Source organism: Leopardus geoffroyi, chromosome C1 (genome assembly GCF_018350155.1).
Source record: "Leopardus geoffroyi isolate Oge1 chromosome C1, O.geoffroyi_Oge1_pat1.0, whole genome shotgun sequence".
NCBI classification, from domain to species: domain Eukaryota; kingdom Metazoa; phylum Chordata; class Mammalia; order Carnivora; family Felidae; genus Leopardus; species Leopardus geoffroyi.
This window is the reverse complement of record NC_059328.1, coordinates 189448439-189471994: the sequence shown is the minus strand read 5'-3', so window position 1 is coordinate 189471994 and position 23556 is coordinate 189448439. Positions and strand designations below refer to the sequence as shown.

General features: G+C 37.8%; 1 protein-coding gene across 4 annotated transcripts in view; it reads right to left on the bottom strand.

Moving 5' to 3' along the window:
- The window catches only part of LOC123599338 (cytochrome P450 20A1), a 79716-nt gene that overhangs the window by 35211 nt on the left and 20949 nt on the right, over nucleotides 1-23556 (bottom strand). For 3 of the 4 annotated variants that reach the window (XM_045480831.1, XM_045480832.1, XM_045480834.1), the window contains 2 exons: nucleotides 6435-6602; nucleotides 3039-3117 (listed from right to left, as the gene is read on the bottom strand). In XM_045480831.1, the coding sequence (XP_045336787.1) occupies nucleotides 3039-3117; nucleotides 6435-6602 (247 nt within the window). Of the gene's footprint in view, nucleotides 1-3038; nucleotides 3118-6434; nucleotides 6603-22286; nucleotides 22306-23556 lie in introns of those variants that run through there. The other variant, XM_045480833.1, reaches the window with a different exon arrangement.

The following is a 23556-nucleotide window of genomic DNA, read 5'->3' as shown; positions in this document are numbered from 1 at the left end:
AAAAAAATTAAAAAAAAAAATAGTAAAATAAAGTAAGATCTTCAATAAAATAAAATAAAATCTTTAAGGAAAAAAAGCAAACATAACTCAGATTATAACTGTTCAAAACCTTCCAGTGGCTTCCTATCTCATAGTAACAACCTAGTTTACAATGATCTATAACTCTGACAAAACCTGTTCCTCTCCCCAATCTTTCTGGTCTCATCTCCTTCTATTCCTTTTCTGACTGTCTCCTCTCCAGCCACAAAGTTCCCTGTACACCAAATAAACCAGAGTCCCACCTCGAGGACTTTGTAATTATTTTCCCTCTACATGGAATCTCCTTCCTTTGGATATGGAGATATTCACATGATCTGCATTGCCTGGTTTCCAGTGTTAGCTCATAAGTCACCTACTCTTAGTGAGGCCTTTCCTAATAACTAACCCTATTCAAAATTGCAACCTTCTCATTCCTGGCACGCCCTATTCCCCCTCCTGATTTAATTGTCTCCATAGCACTTTTCATCTTTTAACACACTATTCGGTTTACTTATTTAAAATTATTGGGGGCGCCTGGGTGGCTCAGTCAGTTAAGCATCTGAACTTCAGTTCAAGTCATGACCTCACCCACGGTTCGTGAGTTCAAGCCATGCATCGGGATCCGTGTTGACAGCGTGGAGCCTAGAGACTGGTTCAGATTCTGTGTCTCCCTCTCTCCCTGACCCTGCCCCGCTCTCTCTCAAAAATAAATAAACGTTAAAAGAAAAATTTTTTAAATACATAAAGTAAAATAAAATAAAATAAAATAAAATAAAATAAAATAAAATAAAATGAAATAAAATAATTGGCTGCCTCTTCCCACTAGAATGTGGAGCCACAAGGACAGGAATTGTTTGTTCTGTTCATGGACATCTCCCCAGCACCAAAATCATACCAGAATATTACAGATACTCAGTAAATAGTTATAGAGTGACATGAATATAACACATTAGCGATTAATATGAGAAATTATTAACACTGTACTGCAATGGTTCCCAACTTTGCTACAGATAAGAATCACTTAGGAAGCTTTTTCTAAAAAATCGTATAGTACAAGTCACACCTCATACCAATTAAATCCAAATGTTTAGGAATGGAAGCCTGGCTTCAATATATATATTTATTTTTAAATAGTTGTTTGTTTGTTTGTTTTTAGTGATCTCTACACACAGTGTGGGGCTGGAACTCATGACCTCGAGATCAAGAGCCATATCTCTGCCGACTGAGCCAGCACCCCTTATATTTTTTTAAAGATTCAATGTTTAGCAAAGTTTGGGAACTATTTCTGTACGTTCTCAAACCTACAGGTACATCAAAATAACCCAGAAAGCTTTCATAAAAATATCTGATGCCCAAGGCACCTCTCTCTCAGACTCCAAATAAACTGGCTTAGGGTAGGGCCTGATCTTCACTTTTGTGTCTTAAGTTCCCAAAGTGATTTTAATGTATAGACCAGGTTGGAAATTACTCACTTGAACAAAGGATGCACTGATCCAGCCATGGGATCCCAGTCACATAAACCAACACAGACTCATTTTCAATAAAAGCTCAAATTTTATTTATGTCAATGTTACAACCCAAGTAATGCATCATGTTAGACAATCTACTTTTATTTAGAATCAAAGAATGTAAATTATTTTAATTTTGTATAAATTGAACCAATATTTGTGAAATACTTTTTTTTATTAAAGGGTATGAATCCTAATGCATCCATCAAGATAATCACAATGATACTGAAAACCAGAGTATAGAAAATATGTCTGTTAAATTGGCTTTTGGGGGCTTATGTTGGACCTCAAAGGAATCACTAGAATGGTAAGCCCCATGAGGGCAGGGATTTTTGTCTCCTTCACACAAAATAATGCCTCAATAACATTTGTTGAAAAGAATGAAGGAAGAGAGGCACTTAGCTGGCTCAGTCAGCAGAGCGTGGGACTCTTGACCTCAGGGTTATGAGTTCAAGCCCCATGTTGGGTGTAGAGATTGCTTAAAAAATAAAATCTTTAGAAATAAAAGAAAGAAAGAGAAGGTAGGAAGAGACTACTGGGAAGCAACACTATTATATATGAAAAATAATCCATTTTTTGAATACAGCCCATGTACTTTAATTTACCCTACTTTCAAAAAAAGAACCAAAGCAGCTGAAAATAAAGGCATTAAAGTATTACAATCATAGGGGCGCCTGGGTGGCTCAGTCGGTTGAGCGTCCAGCTTCGGCTCAGGTCATGATCTCACGGTTTGTGAGTTCAAACCCTGCATGGGGCTCTGTACTGACAGCTCAGAGCCTGGAGCCTGCTTCAGATTCTGTGTCTCCCTCTCACTCTGCCCCTCCCCTGCTCGTGCTCTGTCTGTCTCTCAAAGATAAGTAAACACTAAAAAAAATTTTTTTAAGTATTACAATCATAAAATTACTCACAGAAAATAAAAGGGAGAATAATTTTGTGCAGCTTTCATAAATTAAAATTGTTATTTTTCTGTGCAAATTTTATAAAGTTATAACCAATGCCCAACAATTTTGAAAATATTTTTACTCAACGTTATAATAGCAAGACTTTTTACATAGCTACATTTTTTACAGAAAATCTATACAACATTTAAGTTGATATTATTTCCTTAGTAATTCCTACATTGTTGGACATCTAGATTGTTTCTCGTTTTCTACTTAGCACTACAAAGCACTACAAAAAAATATTCATGATTTTTTTCTTCTTTTGGATAATTTCATTTATTATTTATGACTTTAATATGTATTATCAAATTGCTTTCCCAGGACTGTACCCTTACATTTTCCTATAGGCTATACCAACCTCATTCTACAGCGAGTACTAGAGCTTTGTTTACTGATTCACTGCTTTTTCCTCTTTTGTTAAAGAAAAACCTTTAATATAGGAAACACAGGAGAAAAATATAAAGAGAGAAAATATAAATGACCTATAATCTCATGATTCAGAGACAACCTTATTAAAATTGGGGCACATATCCTTTTGTCCTTACTATAATTTAAGAGTAGTAAAACTTACCATCTTCATATTGTTTTTTCCGAGTTATACTTTTATCAAGTGATCCATCTAAAAAGCCTTTTCCAATTTCAGACCAAACCTGAAAATAGAAAAACATGCCTATTATCTTAATAAAGTACATTTTCTAAAGAATGACACGCAATCTAAGCTAATAATTGAGGATTTCGTATCTTACCAACAGATCTGATAATTAAGCTCTCCCTTTTAAAATTAGGCTAATCGGGGCACCTGGGTGGCTCAGTCAGTTAAGCATGCAACTCTGGATCTTGGCTCAGGTCATGATCTCACGGTTTATGAGTTTGAGCCCTGCATCCGGCTCTGTGCTGACAATGCGGAGCCTGTTTGGGATCCTCTCACTCTCTGCCTCTCCCTCTCTCTCAAAATAAATAAACACTTAAAAATATATATATTTTTTTAAATAAAAGTGGGCCAGTCATTCACTCTAGAGTCTCTGAAGATAGAGTTCAAATATATTTTAATAATTTCAGTCAAGGCACTTTAAAACTAATTACAATTAAAAAGTCAAAGTTCGTTGGGTCTCCTGGGTGGCTCAGTCGGTTAAGCGATGACTCTTAATTTCAGCTCAGGTCATGATATCACAGTTCATGGGTTTGAGCCCCATGCTGGGCTCTATGCTGTCAGTGTGGAGCCTAGAGCCAGCTTGGGATTCTCTGTCTCTCTCTGTCTCTCTGCCCTTTCCTTGACTGCACTCACTCTCATTCTCTCTCTCTCAAAAATAAATAAATATTAAAAAAATAATTAAGTAAAATAAAAAAATGTAATGTCAAAAAACAAAGAAAAGGTGAGGAACGATTCCACATTAAAGAGGTCTGGCCACGGGGCGCCTGGGTGGCTCAGTCGGTTGAGCGTCCGACTTCAGCTCAGGTCACGATCTCACGGACCGTGAGTTCGAGCCCTGCGTCGGGCTCTGGGCTGATGGCTCAGAGCCTGGAGCCTGCTTCCAGTTCTGTGTCTCCCTCTCTCTCTGCCCCTCCCCCGTTCATGCTCTGTCTCTCTCTGTCTCAAAAATAAATAAACGTTAAAAAAAAAAATTTTTTTTTTTAAATAAAAAAAGAGGTCTGGCCACTGAAAGTTAAGAAATTTGAGGGGCACCTGGGTGGCTCAGTTGGTTAAACGTCTGACTTCGGCTCAGGTCATGATCTCACAGTTCGTGGGTTCTACCCCACATCGGGCTCTGTGCTGACAGCTCAGAGCCTGGACCCTGCTTCGGATTCTGCGTCTCCCTCTCTCTCTGCCCCTCTCCTAGCTCACACACTCTCTCTCTCTCAAATAAACATAAAAAAAAAAAAAAAAGAAATTTGAATATGGGCTGTGGAGAACAGTATTGTATGAATGTTCAATTTCCCAAGTTTGAAAACTATGTTGTTGCTATATAAGAGAATATCCTTGTGTTTAGGAAATACAGACTGGAGTATTTAGGGGGAAAAAGACAAAATGTCCACTTTTTTTCTCAAATGGTTTCAGTAATGGTTCGAAAGAGGTAGGTAATGAATTACAAAAACAAATGGGGCAAAATGTAAACAACTGGTGAACCTGGGTAAAAGATATATGGGAATTCCTTACACTAGTTGCAACTAGTTTCTGTAAGTTTTAAATTATTTCTATTTTAAAGTTATAAGGAAAGAATGAAAAAGGAAGAAAAAGAAAATATCAGCATGAAAACATACTAGAAATAACAGGTCATGCTATAAATAACAGTGGAGATCTCTTAAAAACTGCTGTCTTATATGGGGTACCTGGGTGGCTCAGTCATTGGGATACTGACCTAAGCTCAGGTCATGATCTTGCAGTTCGTGGGTTTGAGCCCCACATCAGGCTCTGTGCTGGCAGCTCGGAGCCTGGAGCCTGCTTCGAATTCTGTGTCTCCATCTCTCTGCCCACCCTGTGCTCATACTCTGTCTCTCTCTCTATCAAAAATAAATTAACATTAAAAGAAAAAAATTTTTTAAAAAATGTTGTCTTGTCAATATGAAAAAAAATCAGACAAAAATAACTGAGTCAAAAATTGTTTCTTCATTAAAATATGAAAACATTTTAGGAATTCCTTAATCAATTTATTTTGACTGGGTATACAAACTAGTTTACTCCAGGAAGTGGAATTTAGAGTGATTTTTCTACTTTTATTTTTACACTCCTGAGTATGTGGATGTTTCATAAAAATGTGTGTGTGTGTGTGTATATATATATATATATATATATATATATACACATAAATATAATATACACATATATTTTTCTTTTTGAGAGAGAGAAAGCAAGTGCGAGCAGGGGAGAGAGGCAGAGGGAGAGAGAGAGAGAGGAACCTAAACATGCTCCAAGCTCAACATGGAGCCCGATGTGGGGTTCGATCCCATGACTCTGGGATCATGACATGAGGTGAAATCAAGGGTCGGATGCTCAACCAATTGAACCAGGCGCCCTAAGAAACATACATTTTTTAGTCATCAGGCATAAAAATTAAACCATTTTAATGGGAAAAAGCATATTAAATAACAGGGAATCAAACCACAGTTCCTAGTGATTTTTGTTTAAAAAAATTTTTTTAAATGTTTATTTACTTTTGAGAGACAGAGTGTGATCGGGGAAGGGGCAGAGAGAGAGGGAGACACAGAATCCGAAGCAGGCTCCAGGCTCTGAGCTGTCAGCACAGAGCCCGATGGGGGCTTGAACCCATGAACCGCGAGATCATGACCTGAGCTGAAGTCGGATGCTCAACCGACTGAGCTACCCAGGTGCCCCTCTAGTGATTTTTGTTTTAAACACATTATCCCAGTTATTTAACCAAAATGTTTTTATAGATTTGAATAAAATAAGGAATAATTAATTTCTCAGAGACCCAAAATGTGGCCAATGACCTAAGTATGATTTGAATTGAATAAATTAATTTAATATTGGGATTAAACACATGAATGCTGACATTGATAAAAATACAGAAGAAAATAAATTCCATATGTGAATCTAGAAAAAAACAGAAAATAAATCATTTTTAGACTGAATTAGTCTTTCTTCAAATCATATTCATTTCATTTTAATGCTCTACTGGCTTTAATTTCTTTCTATATGGGACATAGTCTAGTTCTATTAAAGTTTTTCTCTTTATTCTAGAATTCAGTATCATTTTATAACATTCTTCTAAGCATTAACAGGAAATTTCTTTAGTCACCCACTTTTTACATTTCAAAAAGTAACTGCTGAAAAAAAGTAATTTTTACATTTTTGAAAAATACAATTATCTTTGCTGGCACTGTTGATTTAGCCCCAAATGGAAATTCTATACTATAGGATGTGACATCTTTTTCTTGAGAGGCAAAGTCTACATTATTCAACTATCCAATTTGATTGAAAGAATAATTTTAAATTTGGCCCTAGACTTACTGTGCCATGATTCTTCTGAAAGTGAATGACTTCCTGGTCATCTTCAAATGTACTACCCATCACCATCTGTGTAACAGACTTCATAGCAAAACCAAGCATATGCTGGCAGAGGGGTACATGCTGCGAATCTGGGTAGGAGAGCCATTTATCTAATAATTCTTCTGAAAGCTGGAAGAGAACAGAAAACCACAATGATTTACTATTTCTTCTTGCTAGAAAAATTCAGCAAGTAGATTAATTTCACAGTGCAACTCTGTAATCAAAGTAAACATTCAAGTGTTTATTTCAACTGTCAGGCAACTTTGGCTCCACCTGTAATTATATCTTCAAGGATTTAGGTTCAGATTCTGTCAAAGGGTTGATTTGCAAAACAAAATAACACAACCACCACAATAATAAAAAGAGAAAATATAAATTACAAATTCAAGAGCTGGTAGAACCTTAAGCCTAATCTTAGTCTCTAATTAAAAATAGTAAAGGTTCATCACAGAATGCCTGTGATAAATATATGAATATGTAAAACCTTAGACATGCTCCAGTGACAGAAACCTCTCATAGTCTCTTTGTCATTCCTTCATTCAACAAATATTTATTAAATCCCTTGTGGAATAAAAACAATGGGTAGTAAATAGATCAAAAGCTTTGGAGTAGAAAAACCTTGGTGTTACTTCAGGTTCTATCTCTTAGAAGCATTGTGGCTTTGAGCAATTTGCTTAACTCTTCCAAGGTTCAGGTGTCTCAACCATTATATATGGATGACATCTACCTTGAATGGCTGCTGTGATATGGTAATTATAACCACATCATATAATGCAGGAAGAGTTTTTGTAAGGTAATATACATGAATTTAAGTTCCTTTCCCACATGAAATTCATGAAAGTTTTGTCACAGTATAAAGGATTAAAATTAAATGTGAGAAATAGAATAAATGTTTAAAATGAAAAGATTAGCACTACGTAGGTTTATACCAACTTAAAGTAACATATCTGGAGTACTTTTTTTTGAGAAAGGAAAGGGAAGCTTTAATGATTCCATAGTATCAAGATTAACAAATATACCTTTTTTAAAGTTTACTTTGAGAAAGCACACATGTATGTGAAAGCAGGGGAGGGGCAGAGAGAGAGAGGGAGAGAATCCCAAGCAGGATCCACACTATTAGCGCAGAACCCAACTCGGGGCTCAATCCCACAAACCACGAGATCATAACCTGAGCCTAAATTAAGATCAAACTCAACTGACTGAGCCAACTGGGTGCCCCAAATATACTTAAAAAATATCTTTGAGATGGGTGAAGATGAAGAAAACAGGAATATAATTATTAAAACAGAGCTACATTATTAAAAAATAAATTTCAGGGGCGCCTGGGTGGCTCAGTTAAGTGTCCAACTTCAGCTCAGGTTGTGATCTCATGGTGCATTAGTTGGAACCTCACATCAGGCTCACTGCTGTCAATGCATAGCCTGCTTGGGATTCTCATTCTCCCCCCACCCCTCTGCCCCTCCCTTGCTTATGTCTTTTCTCTCTCTCAAAATAAATAAAAACTTAAAAAATTTTTTTAATTAATTTCATGTTATGGACAAAATAATCTCAGATACTTTAAAAACTTAGAATTCTACAGTTATTACTCAAGTTTACATAACTTCATACTAAAAGATGAAAAAAGGGGCGCCTGGGTGGCTCAACTGGTCAAAGGTCCAAATTCAGCTCAGGTCATGATCGTGCAGTCTGTGAGTTCGAGCCCTGCATCAGGCTCTGCACTGACAGCTCAGAGCCTGGAGCCTGCTTCAGATTCTGTGTCTCCCTCTCCTTCTCTGCCCCTCCCCTATTCACATTTGATCTCTCTTTCTCTCTCTCAAAAATAAATAAACATTTTTAAAATTAAAAAAAAAAAAAGGTGAAAAAAGATTTTGGAAACAAACCATTAAAGTGACAATATTTCTAGGTAAAACTGGAAGAGCTAATGTAAGTTTGACTTATGGGTAATTATAGAAGTTTCAAACGTGAAAACTAAATATTAGGGGTAAAAAAGCTTTCTTATAGATTGAGTGCCTGGGTGGCTCAGTCAGTTGAACATCTAGCTCTTGGTTTCAGCTCAGGTCATGATCTTACAGTTTCTGGGATCGAGACCCATGGCAACCTCTGTGCTGACAGATCGGAGCCTGCTTGGGTTTGTTTCTCTCTCTCTCTCTCTCTCTGACTCTCCCCTGCTTGTGTGCGCTCTCTCTCACAAAATAAATAAACATAAAAACATTTTTTAAAAGTTTTGTGGAAAAAATAAAACATATTAATAGATATAAACCAGTAAGATTTCCTTTGTCTAAACATGAAAGTTTTTTTCCTTCAGAAAACATTATTTTCCTTAGTATGCATGAGATTTTGTCTCAAAACAATTCTAGTACAACTATGTAACTTGCAACCATCTCAGTCTTCATGCACAGAACTGGGAAACCTAACTGTGTGTTAAGTGTTCACCCACTCAGACTACAATGCCAGACTGCACCTTTTTCATCACTCCATCTACTCCTAAATATCTAATCCTTTTTTAAGTAAGTCATCAGGCCCAATGCCATGTGACAAAACTACAACCTCATCATTTACAATCTTAGTGTTGAGGTATTTGTTTGAATTTATTCCAAGTATCATATGTCAATGCTGAGCCTTTACCTTGATTCTTACATTCATTTTAATTTTTTAATAAAATGTATTTATTTATTTTGAAGGAAAGAGAGTGAAAGCAAGTGAGCATGAGTGTGGGAAGGGCAGAAAGGGAGAAAGAGAGAATCCCAAGGAGGCTCTGCACTGTTACCGCAGAGCCTGATGCGGGGTTCAAACTCACAAACTGCAAGATCATGACCAAAGCCAAAATCAAGAATCTGATGCTTAACCGACTGAGCCACCCAGGCACCCCGATCCTTGCATTTAAAGAATTTACAGGGCGCCTGGGTGGCTCAGTTGGTTCAGTATCGACTTCGGCTCAGGTCATGATCTAACGGCTCATGAGTTCAACCCTCGAATCCTCTCTCTGTGGTCAGCACAGAGTCCACTTCAGATCTTCTGTCCCTCCCTCTTTGTCCCTACCCTGCTTGCGCTCGCTCTTTCAAAAATAAATAAAAAACATTAAAAAGAAAAAAAAGCCACGAGTAGGATTCCGAACTCTTAAATCATAATAAAGTAGAATTTACTTTGGTATTAACAGTGAATTCCATTTATTTATTTTTCCATTTAATTTTGAAAATGCTTACACTCTGTTTAACCATTAAGTATGTCTTTTTTCCACTAATTTGAAATGCCACTCACTCTTATATACTGGATTCACACATGAACTTGGGACTTTTTCTGGACATTGTCTATTTTGTTGACTACACATATGCCACTATCATAACTTCGAAAATTTATTTTATGTTTATAATGTGTCCTATTATTATTTTCTTTCAAAATGTTCCAGAAGAATGACTTCCAGAATGGTGGAGTGAGGGCCTTGTTGATATTGTTCTTCCTCTAAAACAATGCTAACACATGCACACCAATGAAACAATGAAAATCAATCATTTCAGCACGGTGGCAATTAACCAGGATCCAGTGCCCATGAGAAGTATCTAGTCAACAAAAACTACAGAACCTCAGGACAGTGGGGTCTGTGATGCTTTAAAAAAAAAAAAATTAACGTTTATTCATTTTTGAGAGAGACAGAGCATGAGTGGGGGATGGGTAAAGAGAGAGGGAGACACAGAATCTGAAGCAGGCTCCAGGCTGCAGCACAGAGCCTGATGTGGGGCTCGAACTCACGGAACGAGAGATCATGAGCTGAGCTAAAGTCAGACACTTAACGGACTGAGCTACCCAGCTGCCCCTGTGATGTTTTAACTTAAGGTTATTTCCATCTCCCTTCTCTCTCCAGCTCAGTAGTAGCATGGTAGCCAAAAGCCAACAGCATTGCAGACAACACAGAAACCTGAAATCTTTGGAGTGTTATTAAAGCGTGATTACCACTGGTTATCAAATGGTCACTGAAAATGGGGTAGGGAATCCCAAGACTCTCTCCTTCTCCAAAAGCAAGTAATGGGCTGGCCCAAACTCAGAATCAGCTTCCAAAAAACTCTATAACACAGTCAAAAACTTACAGCAGCCAGGGGAAAGCCTGGTGAAGAAAGAAGCTGCTACTTTGCGGCAAGCACTGTGGCATTTTAAACAACCTTCCTACCATCTCCAAACCCCAGACAGGCAACAGCTATGACAATAGCAGTCAACATTCCTGCTACAGAGTGCTAGGAAGCAATACAGGCATTATTCTCAAAGAACTGTAGTTGTGAGTCTCAATCGGCCTGGCAGCTCCCATCAAGGACTGGTGCAAAGGCTTTCCTTTATTTTGCACAACTCTACATTCTCAGAGTGTTCCTAGGACACATTCTTGGGTAGCTTGTGCTGAAAACATTTAAAGGCACAGGTATTGGCCACAACAGCTGGAGCAAGAAACCACATTTGAGAAAAGCAAATAACAGACTAAGAAGCCTGGGAAGAAAGTGGTTAGGAGAGGAGATAAATGTGGGAATAAGATCTTTTGAAAGTTTCTGCATATACCAGGATTATTAAGAAAGCCATGCACATGCCAAAGAGCAGGATATATGCTCAGAGAAGGCTGGAGAAGAGTAAACTTTCACAGCTGACAGGTCTTTTGGCTCCATACAAGTAGGAAGTGAAAGCTGAAGTGGATTTATAAAAGGCCCAGACAAATGTTAAAGGAGGGCCCAAATGCAAAGCCAGTCTACAAATACTGGAAGAGTTTTTGTTTGTTTTGTTTCTAAATGGCTTCATGCCCAGTGTGGCACCTGTCTTGAGGCTTGAACTAATGACCATGGAATCAAGACCTGAGCTGAGATCAAGACTCTGATGCTATACCAACTGAGGCACCCCAGTGCCCTAAGAGTTTTTTTCTTTTTACTTTTCTTCTTTTCTTTTGTCAAGTATTTAAGGTAAATCTGTCAACACCAGCTGACCATTAAGCTAACAGAACAGATGCTTCCAGTGGCCATACATGAGAAGAATACAGACCTTACAAAAACAGGAAAGGCACTAAATAAGCAAACAGCAACACTGCACAACAAACAGCAAGAAGAACCTCTGAGGAAGGTAAAGAATCTGATTTTGAGGGAGGAGTTAAGATGGTGAAGTAAGGGGACCGGGATTTCCCTTGTCCCTCAAACACAGCTGTAATGAGGTCAGATCACTTCCAACACCCAGGAAATCAATTTGTGGAATTGCACAAGGATCTCCACAGGTGGAGGGAGACAGCTTGGCAGGATCAACGTGCGTGTGTGTGTGTGTGTGTATGTGTGTGTGTGAACTGGCAGAGATAAAACGGAGTAGGCAGGGAAGGGAGGGAACCCCTTCTGTGGAGAGACAAAAGGGAGAGAAAGTGAGAGGGTTTTGGTATCAACTTAGCACAAGAGGAAAACCTCTCCAGACCACGGACTGGGGAATGAGAAATACACAGAGTGCCAGTTTCTATTTTGCAAACAGCCTTAGGAGCTGAAACTCAGAGGTAGCAAAATGTGCGACTTTCTTTCGGCTTTCTCCAGATGGAATCTGCTACCCTATGCGCATGCCTGGGTGGGTAGAGAGCCAGCCCCTGGGCTCTGTAGCGATCTCAGGGGCACACTGGGAGAGAACAGTCCCTTCCTCAAGGAGTGTGGGAAGAGGGTTTATTGCCTCCCCACGGACAAAAGAGGCCTTTCATCAGCTGACTGAGGGGTGCTACACCAGAACATGGTCTGAGTGGTACAGGGCCCTTTAAGACATTGGGTTTTGAATCCCAGGCTGAGCACCTAGAAGACATGGGATTACTGTGGAGCAGGGCAAACTGAACCCGTGCTATTCTTTGAGGGCTGCTTGAACAGTGTGGTTTGAGACACCCAGTCCAGGGAAGAGAGACTGGGGTGTCTCCATTTTTCTCCCCAATACCAATACGTGGGACTTTGGAGAGCATCACAGCAACCCCCAGTGGAGGCAGGACCTACTTACACCAAACCCCACCCCTCCATGCCTGGCAACAGCTTATCCACTAGAGGATGACTAACTGACCCAAGGCAGCAGGCATCTCCTCCAGACAAGCGCAACCACCGGTTCCCCCACCACCCTTTTCCGTTTTTTTTTAAGGGTTACTTCAATTAACAAATCAAAGTGCACTTGGTTGAAGGTCCAAACACTCCACTACTACAAGCAAGGAGGAGCTTTGCAGAGGACTGACCAGTGCGATAGAGCAGCCAAAACACAACAGAGTGCACGCAACACACTCCAGAAACATTTCTGAAGTGCCAGGCCCTGGACAGTGTATGACCCCTTTTTAATATAGTGGTACTTGCAGGTGCAGAACACATAACAAACTATGAAAACACATAAAAGACAGAAACCTAACCAAAATGACGAAATGGAAGAACTCTCCTTAAAAGAAGAAAATTCAGGAAGAAATGGCAGCCAGAGAATTGCTCAAAACAAATATAAACAATATTTCTGAACAAGAATTTAGAATAACAGTCATAAGACTAATAGGTGGGCTTGAGAAAAGCATAGAAGACAGCAGAGAAATTATATCTACAGAGGTTAAAGATTTACGAACTAGTCACAATGAATTAAGAAATGTTACAAATGAGATGCAAAATAAACTAGATACAGTGACAGCAAGTAAAGAAGAAGCAGAGCAGAAAACAGGTGAAACAAAAGACAAAATTATGGAAAATGATGAAGCTGAAAAAAGAGGGAAAGGAAATTACTAGATCACAAGGGGAGAATTAGAGAGCAAAGTGATTCTATGAAATGAAACAGTGTCTGTATCATAGGAGTTCCAGAAGACGAAGGGCAAGAGAAAGGGGCAGAAGGTTTATTTGAACAAATTATACCTGAGGACTTCCCTAATCTGCAGAAGGAAACAGGCATCCAAGTCCATGAGGCACACTGAACTCCCTTCAAAATCAACAAAACAAAAACAACACATCAACACCACAACATATTATAGTGAAACTGGCAAAACACAAAGATAAAGAGAGGATTCTGAAAGTAGCTAGGGAAAAATGGTCCTTAATTTACAGGGGTAGACACATAAGGATGGTAGCAGAACTGTCCACTGAAACTTGGCAGACCAGAAGGGAGTGGCAGGAAATATTCAATGTGATGAATAGGAAAAACATGCAGCTAAGAATCCTTTATCCAGGAAGGCTGTCACTCAGAATAGGAGAGAGAAAGGCTTTCCCAGACAAACAAAAACTAAAGGAGTTCATGACCACTAAACCAGCCCTGCAGGTGATCTGAAGAGGGATTCTGTGAGTGGAAAGCAGCAAAGACTACAAAGGACCAGAGACATCACCACAAACATGAAACCTACAGATAACACAATAGCACTAAATCCATAACTTTCAATAATCACTCTGAATGTAAATGGACTAAATGACCCAATCAAAAGTAAAAGAGTATCAGAATGGATAAAAAACAAGATCCATCTATATGCTGCCTACAAGAGACTCATTTTACACCTGAGGACACCACAGATTGAAAGTGAGGGGATGGATGGGACACCTGGGTGGCTCAGTTGGTTAAGTGTCAGACTTCAGCTCAGGTCACGATCTCATGGTTCATGGGTTCAAGCCCTGCATTGGGCTCTGTGCTGACAGCACAGAGCCTGGAGTTCTGTGTCTCCTTCTCTCTCTCCCCCTCCACCACTCATGCTCTGTCTCTCAGAAATAAACATTAAAAAAAAAAAAGAAGAAGAAGAAGGAAAGAAAGTGAGGGGATGGAGAACTGTCCATCATGCTACTGGACATCAAAAGAAAGCCAGAGTAGCCATACTTGTATCAGACAAACTAGATTTTAAAACAAAGACTATAACAAGACATGAAGAATGGCATTATTACATATATATATATATATATATATATATATATATATATATATATGTGTGTGTGTGTGTGTATAAAATTATACATATAATTAATTGGTCTATCCATCAAGAAGAGTTAACAATTGTAAATGTTTATGCCCCCAATGTGGAGGCACCCAAATATATATATCAATTAGTCACAAACATAAACAAATGTATAGATAATAATACTGTGATTGTAGGGGACTTTAATGCTCCACTTATAGCAATGGACATATCATCTAGGTAGAAAATCAATAAGGAAACAATAGCTTTGAATTACACACTGGACCAGAAGGACTTAACAGGTATATTCAGAACTATTCATCCTAAAGCAGCAAAATACACATTCTTCTTGAATGCACATGGAACATTCTCCAGAAGAGATCACGTACTAGGTCACAAAACAGCCCTCAACAACTATAAAAGGATTGAGATCATACCATGCATATTTTTCAGATCACAACACTATCAAACTTGAAATCAACCACAATAAAAAATTCGGAAAGCCCCCATATACAGGGAGGTTGAAGAATATCCTATTAAAGAATGAATGGGTCAACCAGGAAATTAAAGAAGAACTTAAAAATATATGGAAGCAAATGAAAATGAAAACACAACAGTCCAAATCTTTTGGGATGGAGCAAAGGCAGTTCTAAGAGGAAAATACATTGCAATTCAGGCCTATCTCAAGAAGCAAGAAAGATCCCAAATACACAGCTTAACCTTACATCTAAAGGAGCTAGAAAAGGCAGCAGCAAAGAAAGCCCAAAGCCAACAGAAGAAGAGAAACAGTAATGATTACAGCAGAAATAAACAATATAGAATCCAAAACAAACAAACAAACAAACAAACAAAAACCCAGTACAACAGATCAATGAATCTAAGAGTCAGTGTTTTGAAAAAATAAACAAAATTGATAAACCCCTAGCCAAACTTCTCAAAAATAAAAGAGAGGACCCAAATAAATAAAATCACAAATGAAAGAGAGGAGAGATCACAACCAACACCACAGAAATACAAACAATTATTAGATAATATCATGAAAAATTATATGCCAACAAACTAGACAATCTAAAAGAAAGACAATTTCCTAGATACTCACATACTACCAAAACTCAAACAGGAAAAAATAGAAAATTTGAACAGACCCATAACCAGTGAAGAAATTGAATTGGTTATCAAAAACCTCCCAACAAATCAGAGTCCTGGGCCAGATGGCTTCCCAGGGGAATTCTACCAGGCATTTAAAGCACAGTCAATACCTATTCTTTTCAAACTGTTCCAAAAAATATAAAAAGAAGGAAAGCTTCCAGACTCATTCTATGAAGCCAGCATTACCCTGATTCCAAAAGCAGACACAGATCCCACTAAAAAGGAGAATTAAAGGCCAATATCCCTGATGACATGGATGCAAAAATTCTCAACAAGATACTAGCACATCGAATTCAACAGTACATTAAAAGAATTATTTACCATGATTAAGTGGGATTCATTCCTGGACTGCAGGGCTGGTTGAATATTCGCAAATCAATCAACATTATACATCACATTAACAGAAGAAAGGATACGAACCATGTGATCCTGTCAATGGATACAGAAAAAGCATTTGACAAAATACAGCATCCTTTCTTAACAAAAACCCTTAATATGGCCTTTTGTAGCAACGTGGATGGAACTGGAGGGTGTGATGCTAAGTGAAATAAGTCATACGGAGAAAGACAGATACCATATGTTTTCACTCTTACGTGGATCCTGAGAAACTTAACAGAAGACCATGGGGGAGGGGAAGGGGAAAAACAAAACAAAGTTACAGACAGGGAGGAGGCAAACCATAAGAGACTCTTAAAAACTGAAAATAAACTGAGGGTTGATGGGGGTGAGAGGGAGGGGAAAGTGGGTGATGGGCATTGAGAAGGGCACCTGTTGGGATGAGCACTGGGTGTTGTATGGAAACCAATTTGACAATAAATTTCATATTAAAAAAAAAATCCTCAAGGAAGTCAGGATATAAGGAACATACCTTCGCATCATAAAAGTCATATATGAAAGACCCACACCTAATATCATCCTCAATGGGGAAAAACTGAGAGCTTTCCCCCTGAGATCAGGAACACAACAGGGATGCCTACTCTCACCCCTGTTGTTTAACATAGTGTTTGAAGTCCTAGCCTCAGCAATCAGACAACAAAACAAAATAAAAGACATCCAAATTGACAAAGAAGTCAAACCTTCACTCTTTGCAGATGACATGATATTCTACATAGAAAACCCAAAAGACTCCACCCAAAGCCTGCTAGAACTGATACATGAATTCAGCAAAGTCGCAGGGTACAAAATCAATGTGCAGAAATTGGTTGCATTTCTATACACCAATAATGAAGCAACAGAAAGAGAAATCAAGAAATTGATCCCATTTACAACTGCACCAAGAACCATAAAATACCTAGGAATAAACCTAACCAAAGATGTAAAAGATCTGTATGCTGAAAACTATAGAAAACTTATGAAGGAAACTGTAGAAGACAAAAAGAAATAGAAAAACATTCCGTGTTCATGGATTGGAAGAATAAATATTGTTAAAATGTCAATACTACCCAAAGCTATCTACACATTCAATGCAATCCAAATCAAAATTGCACTGGCATTCTTCTCAAAGCTAGAACAAACAATCCTAAAATTTGTATGGAACCACAAAAGACCCCAGATAGCCAAAGTAATGTTGAAAAAGAAAACCAAAATGGGAGGCATCACAATCCAACTTTAGCCTCTACTACAAAGCTGTAATCATCAAGACAGTATGGTATTGGCACAAAAACAGACACATAAACCAATGGAATAGAATAGAGAACACAGAATTGGACCCACAAATGTATGGCCAACTAATGTCTGACAAAGCAGGAAAGAGTATCCAATGGAAAAAAGACAGCCTCTTTAGCAAATGGTGCTGGGAGAATAGGACAGCGACATGCAGAAGAATGAAACTGGACAACTTTCTTACACCATACACAAAAATAAATTCAAAATGGATGAAAGACCTAAATGTTAGACATGAAATCATCAAAATCTTAAAGGAGAAAAGAGGCAGCAACTTCTTTGACCTCAGCTACAGCAACATCTTACTTAACATGTCTCCGAAGGCAAGGGAAACAAAAGCAAAAATGAACCACTGGGACCTCATGAAGATAAAAAGCTTCTGCACAGCAAGGGAAACAAAACTAAAAGGCAACTGACGGAATGGGAGAAGATATTTGCAAATCACATATCAGATAAAGGGTTAGTATCAGAAATCTATAAAGAACTACCAAACTCAACACCCAAAAAACAAATAATCCAATGAAGAAATGGGCAGAAAACATGAATAGACACTTTACCAAAGAAGACATCCAGATGGCCAAGAGACATATGAAAAGATGCTCAACATCACTCATCATCAGGAAATATAAATCAAAACCACAATGAGATACCACCTCACACCGCTCTGAGTGGCTAAAATTCACAACTCAGGAAACTACAGACGTGGGAGAGGATGTGGAGAAAGGGAAACCCTCTTGCACTGTTGATGGGAATGGACACTGGTGCAGCCACTCTGGAAAAGAATGTAGAGGTTCCTCAAAAAATTAAAAATAGAATTATCCTATGACCCAGCAATTGCACTACCAAGTATTTATCCAAAGGATACAGGAGTGGTGATTTGAAGGGGCACAGGCACCCCAATGTTTACAGCAGCACTATCAACAATAGCCAAATTATGGAAAGAGCCCAAAAGTCCATCAACTGATGAATGGATGAAGAAGATATATATACAATGAAATATTACTCAGTGATAAAGAAGAATGAAATCTTGCCATTTGCAACAACATGAATGGAACTGGAGAGTATTACGCTAAGCAAAATAGTCAGAGAAAGAAAGATATCATATGATTTCCCTCATATGTGGAATTTGAGAAACTTAACAGATGATCATAGGGGAAGGGAAGAAAAAGATAAAAACAGAGACGGAGGCAAACTGTAAGAGACTCTCAAATACAGAGAACAAACTGAGGGTGGATGGGGCAAATGTGTGATGGGCATTAAGAAGGGCACTTGTCGGGATGAACATTGGGTGTTAAATATAAGTGATGAATCTCCCGTAGCCAAGACTACGCTGTGTATTAACCTGAGAATAAATTTTTTAAAAAAGGAAAAAAAAAATCTGATTTCAAGAGTTCCCATTCACATCTGTGCCCCTTAAAACAGAGTCTGGGTCTCAGTCCTGGGGGCATGGGCCCTCTGTCTCAGCCCTAGAATTGGTGACTGCTTCCTATACCTGCTATCCTATATTCTTTAGAGTTCTGTTTACTTCTGACTAACCAACCTCTCGTTACTGCAGTCCCATTATAGCTAATAATTCTTTATATTAAACTTTTCCTATTTAAATAATTGTGTGCTTTCTCTCTCCTGACTGGACCCACAATAATAAAGATCTTTAGGGGAGACTTAGTGGCTTAGTCAGGTAAGCTGACTCTTGATTTTGGCTTAAGTCATTGTCTCATGGTTCTTGAGTTTGAGCCTCACGTAGTGCTCTGTTCTAGCATTGTGAAGCCTGCTTGGGATTCTCTCCCTCTCTCTCTGCTCTTCCCTACTCACACTGTCTCTTCCTCCCTCAAGCAATAAATAAATAAAAATCTTAAAAAGAAAAAAAAATAAAGACCATTAGAAACACTAATCAAGAATTGAATTGCATAGGACAAGATATGGGGTTCACGAGTTCAAGCCTCGTGTCGGGCTCTGTGCTGACAGCTCAGGGCCTGAAGCCTACTTCAGATTCTGTGTCTCCCTTTCTCTCTCTGTCCCTCCCCACTCAAGCTCTGTCTCTGTCTCAAAAATAAATACACATTAAAAAAAAATTTTTTTTTTAAAAAGAAACAAGAGAGGGAAGGTACTACAGAGCCTAAGGACATTAAAAATATAACAGACTGTTTGGCAAGAAAACAAGAAAAGAAAGAAAAGGTAGTAGAAATGGAAAAGAAAACTGTCCACTGATCTCAAATACCAGGATAAAACATTAGAGTTAATAAGGAAATCTGGCAAGGTTAATGACTACAAGGTCAATATGCAAAAAAATCAGTTGTATGTATCAGCAAAAAAAGAAATTTAAAAACAGTACCATTTATGACAGCATCAAAGCCCCACTAAATATCTAGAAGTAACTTTAATAAAAGACATGACCTTTACACTGAAAAGTAAAAAAATATATATATTGAGAAAAACTAAAGACCAAAATAAGTGGAAGTGTACTCTTCCATGTTCATGGAGTAGAAGATTCCATAACACGTAAAGATAACTTTACATAAATCAAGTGACCTATACAATCACCTGGTTTATGATAAAGGTAACATTACAGTATAATAAAGAAAGGATGATCTTTTCAATAGGTTATGCTGGACCAACTGGATAACTGCCTAGAAAAATATGAATGTTAACTCCCTTCCTCATTATTTACACAATAAACACCAAATGTATTATAGATCTAAGTGTAAAAATTAAACAGTAAAAGCCTCAAAACAAAACTCAGACGAATATCTTCATAACATTAGGATAAACATGTTAACTAACCAAAATTTAAATAAAAACTTGAAATTAAAAAAAAATTTCTTGGGGCGCCTGGGTGGCGCAGTCGGTTAAGCGTCCGACTTCAGCCAGGTCACGATCTCGCGGTCCGTGAGTTCAAGCCCCGCGTCGGGCTCTGGGCTGATGGCTCAGAGCCTGGAGCCTGTTTCCGATTCTGTGTCTCCCTCTCTCTCTGCCCCTCCCCCGTTCATGCTCTGTCTCTCTCTGTCCCAAAAATAAATAAACGTTGAAAAAAAAATTAAAAAAAAAAAATTTCTTACATAGGACACAAAATGCAGTAACAAAAAAGGCAAAAGAATAATAAGTTGACTACACTAACATTAGTATCTGTTCATCAAAAGACAAGGTTAAGAGCATATAAAACCAAGCCACAGAGGAAGATAATTAATATTTCAATAAAGTTCTTAAATTTGGAAATTTTTAAGACCTCTTAAAAATTAAAAATAGAGAAGACCCCAAAGAAAAATGGTGAAAAGATTTTAAGTAACACTACCTCAAAGTTAACAAATGAAAAAAATGTTCAATTTTATTAGCTATCAGGAAAATACAAATTAAAATCACAATGAGAAACCTCTATACATCTACCAATACCAAGGAACAGTGAGGATGCAGAAACAAGAGAATGCTCATACTCTGCCATGAGACTGTAAGTGGTAAAACTACTCTGGAAAACTATTTGGAAGCATCTTCTAATGTATGAATTCATTTAATCCTTAATACTATGAGACAAGTAACCGTTATTACCCTCATTTTATAAATGAGGAAATGTATCACACAAAAAAGTAACATGCCCAAGGCTACACAACAAAAATCAAAGAATTCGTATTCCAACCCAGGTAGTGTGATGAAGAGTCCAAGCTGTCAACCATTATGCTTCTCTTTATATAAGTAAAAAAGGTAAGAACATATACTCTTAGACTAACCAATTATGTTCTTGTTGGGAAACTAAAATCAGAAGACAATTGGAACTTCAAAAATAGAAGGTGTTTTGAGATTAAGGGTCAGGATATAGGCCAAGAGTAGACTTAAGAGTAAGAGAAATAGAAAGTGGTGGGGCGCCTGGGTGGCGCAGTCGGTTAAGCGTCCGACTTCAGCCAGGTCACGATCTCGCGGTCCGGGAGTTCGAGCCCCGCGTCAGGCTCTGGGCTGATGGCTCGGAGCCTGGAGCCTGTTTCCGATTCTGTGTCTCCCTCTCTCTCTGCCCCTCCCCCGTTCATGCTCTGTCTCTCTCTGTCCCAAAAATAAATAAATGTTGAAAAAAAAAAAATTAAAAAAAAAAAAAAGTGGTAAAAAGTTTGCTGTCAGAAACTCAGTTTGAGACTGGTTCCAACATTTAACAAAAGGAATGCATTTATGTAGCATCACTATATTATTTAAAGACCCAGTACTTGATAACCATTAGACATAAACCTTCTTGAGGGTAGCTTTTTATACTGGTAATCAATCCTAGTACCTAGCAGTGTCTGGCAAATCTTAGATGCTCAATAAATATTTAGTGAATATAACCAACTCTCTTTTTCAAAATGACTGTCCTGTATCTACTACAAAGAGTAAGTTATGTTTCTGACAAGACTAAGAGAACTCTCTCAGAAGTTAATAGATACTTCTTTAAATATTCAAGTCTGTCTTACTAGTAATATATGTCCCAACTATATGTAAATGTAACTACATGTAAAGTCGTTGATCATCAGATCTTTCATTTCATAAAATTTGGCTTTTTACAAAGAACAGGTTTTTTTTCAATTTTTCAAAAGACAAAAAACAAAAAACAACTCTGATAAAAAATACTGAACAACACAGTAACCAGCAAGGAACATAATTCTTCCCAAATCAACTCCTGCATATTAGCAGTTTCCAGAAAAATAAAGGAAACCAAATATACAGTCCTAAAAAGTCCATAAATAAAAGGCTTTGTTCTTAGAATAAACTCAGTTTTGGTTTTAATTATTCAATGAATTATTAAGCTTTGTTCCTAATGAAAATTCAAATATTCAGACTATCCCTGATAGCTGAGTTCAGTTTTCCTGAATTGAAAAGAAATGAAAAAAAAGTAAAATAATATAAATGAAAATATAGAAATTAACTTAAATCACCCTAAATTTAACCCAGATGGAGATAACTACTTACAACATTTTTGTACCTAGCTTTTCATATGTTTTTCTATGGGATGAGTATCCATCTATAAATGTGCATACATGTGTGTATATAGATATACTTTGGAAAATGTACTAATACTATACAAACTGTTTTGTATGCTGGTTTTTTCACCTACCATTATGTTATGGGTTGATTTGTATCCCCCCAAAAAAATCTTACAGTCCTAACCCACGTACCTGTGGATGAGACCTTTTTTGGCAAGAGGCTCTTTACAGATGCGCAAGATGAGCACATTAGGGTGGATCTTGATACAATATGACTGCGTCCTTATAAAAAAAGGATACACACATGGAGACCTCCTTATAAACATGAAGGTAGAGAATGGAGTGATACATCTTACCAGACAAGGAACACCAAAGATTGCCAGCAAAACCAGAAACCAGGAAGAAACACAAGACAGATTCTCCCTCACAGTCCTCAGAAGGAGTCAACCCTGCTGACACCTTGATCTTGGATTTCTAGCCTCCAGAGCTGCGAGACCATATATTTCTCTTTTTTAAGCCATCAAGTTTGTGATACTTTGTTATGCCAGCCCAAACAAACACCATCTTAAAATAATCCCCATATATTAATAGGTGCCTGGGTGGCGCAGTCGGTTGAGCGTCCGACTTCAGCCAGGCCACGATCTCGCGGTCTGTGAGTTCGAGCCCCGCGTCGGGCTCTGGGCTGATGGCTCAGAGCCTGGAGCCTGTTTCCGATTCTGTGTCTCCCTCTCTCTCTGCCCCTCTCCCGTTCATGCTCTGTCTCTCTCTGTCCCAAAAATAAATAAAAAACGTTGAAAAAAAAATAATAATCCCCATCTATTAATAAATAAACGTCTGCCGTCTTTTTAATGTCTTTATTCTGATCCATTGTAAGGATTCACTATCATTTAAATAATCCTCTACTATTGGACATTTAAGTATTTCCAATTTCTGCTATAATAAACAATGCTTCAGTAATCATCTTTGTACATACATCTATTTCCATTTGGCTTCCCTTACATATGAAATTTCTGAGTTAAATAGTAATCATTTTTTAAGCTTTTGATATATATAGCCATGCTGCCTTGCAGAAGCACTTACCAATTTATATTGTTATCAGCAATATCAAAGTACCCATTTCCCACACCTCTGATATAAGTAGGTATTGTCATTAAAAAAAAAGACCCTGTCAGCCTAACAGGTAAAAAATATCTCAACATGGCTTTAATTGGCTTATTTTGCTAATTACTGGTAGGGTTTAGACAAGCTTCAAATATTTAGAGGCCATTTAACATGTTTTCTTCAATGTACTCCATGTTCACATCTTTAGCCATTTTTCTTTTGGAGCTTATATTTCTTTAAATTTATTTTAATGTTTATTTATATTTGAGAGAGAGAGAGAAAGTGAGGGAAAGTGCCCCTGGAGCTTATATTTCTAATAATGTATAAAAGATTTTATATGTAGTTGGTTTTTAAATGAAAT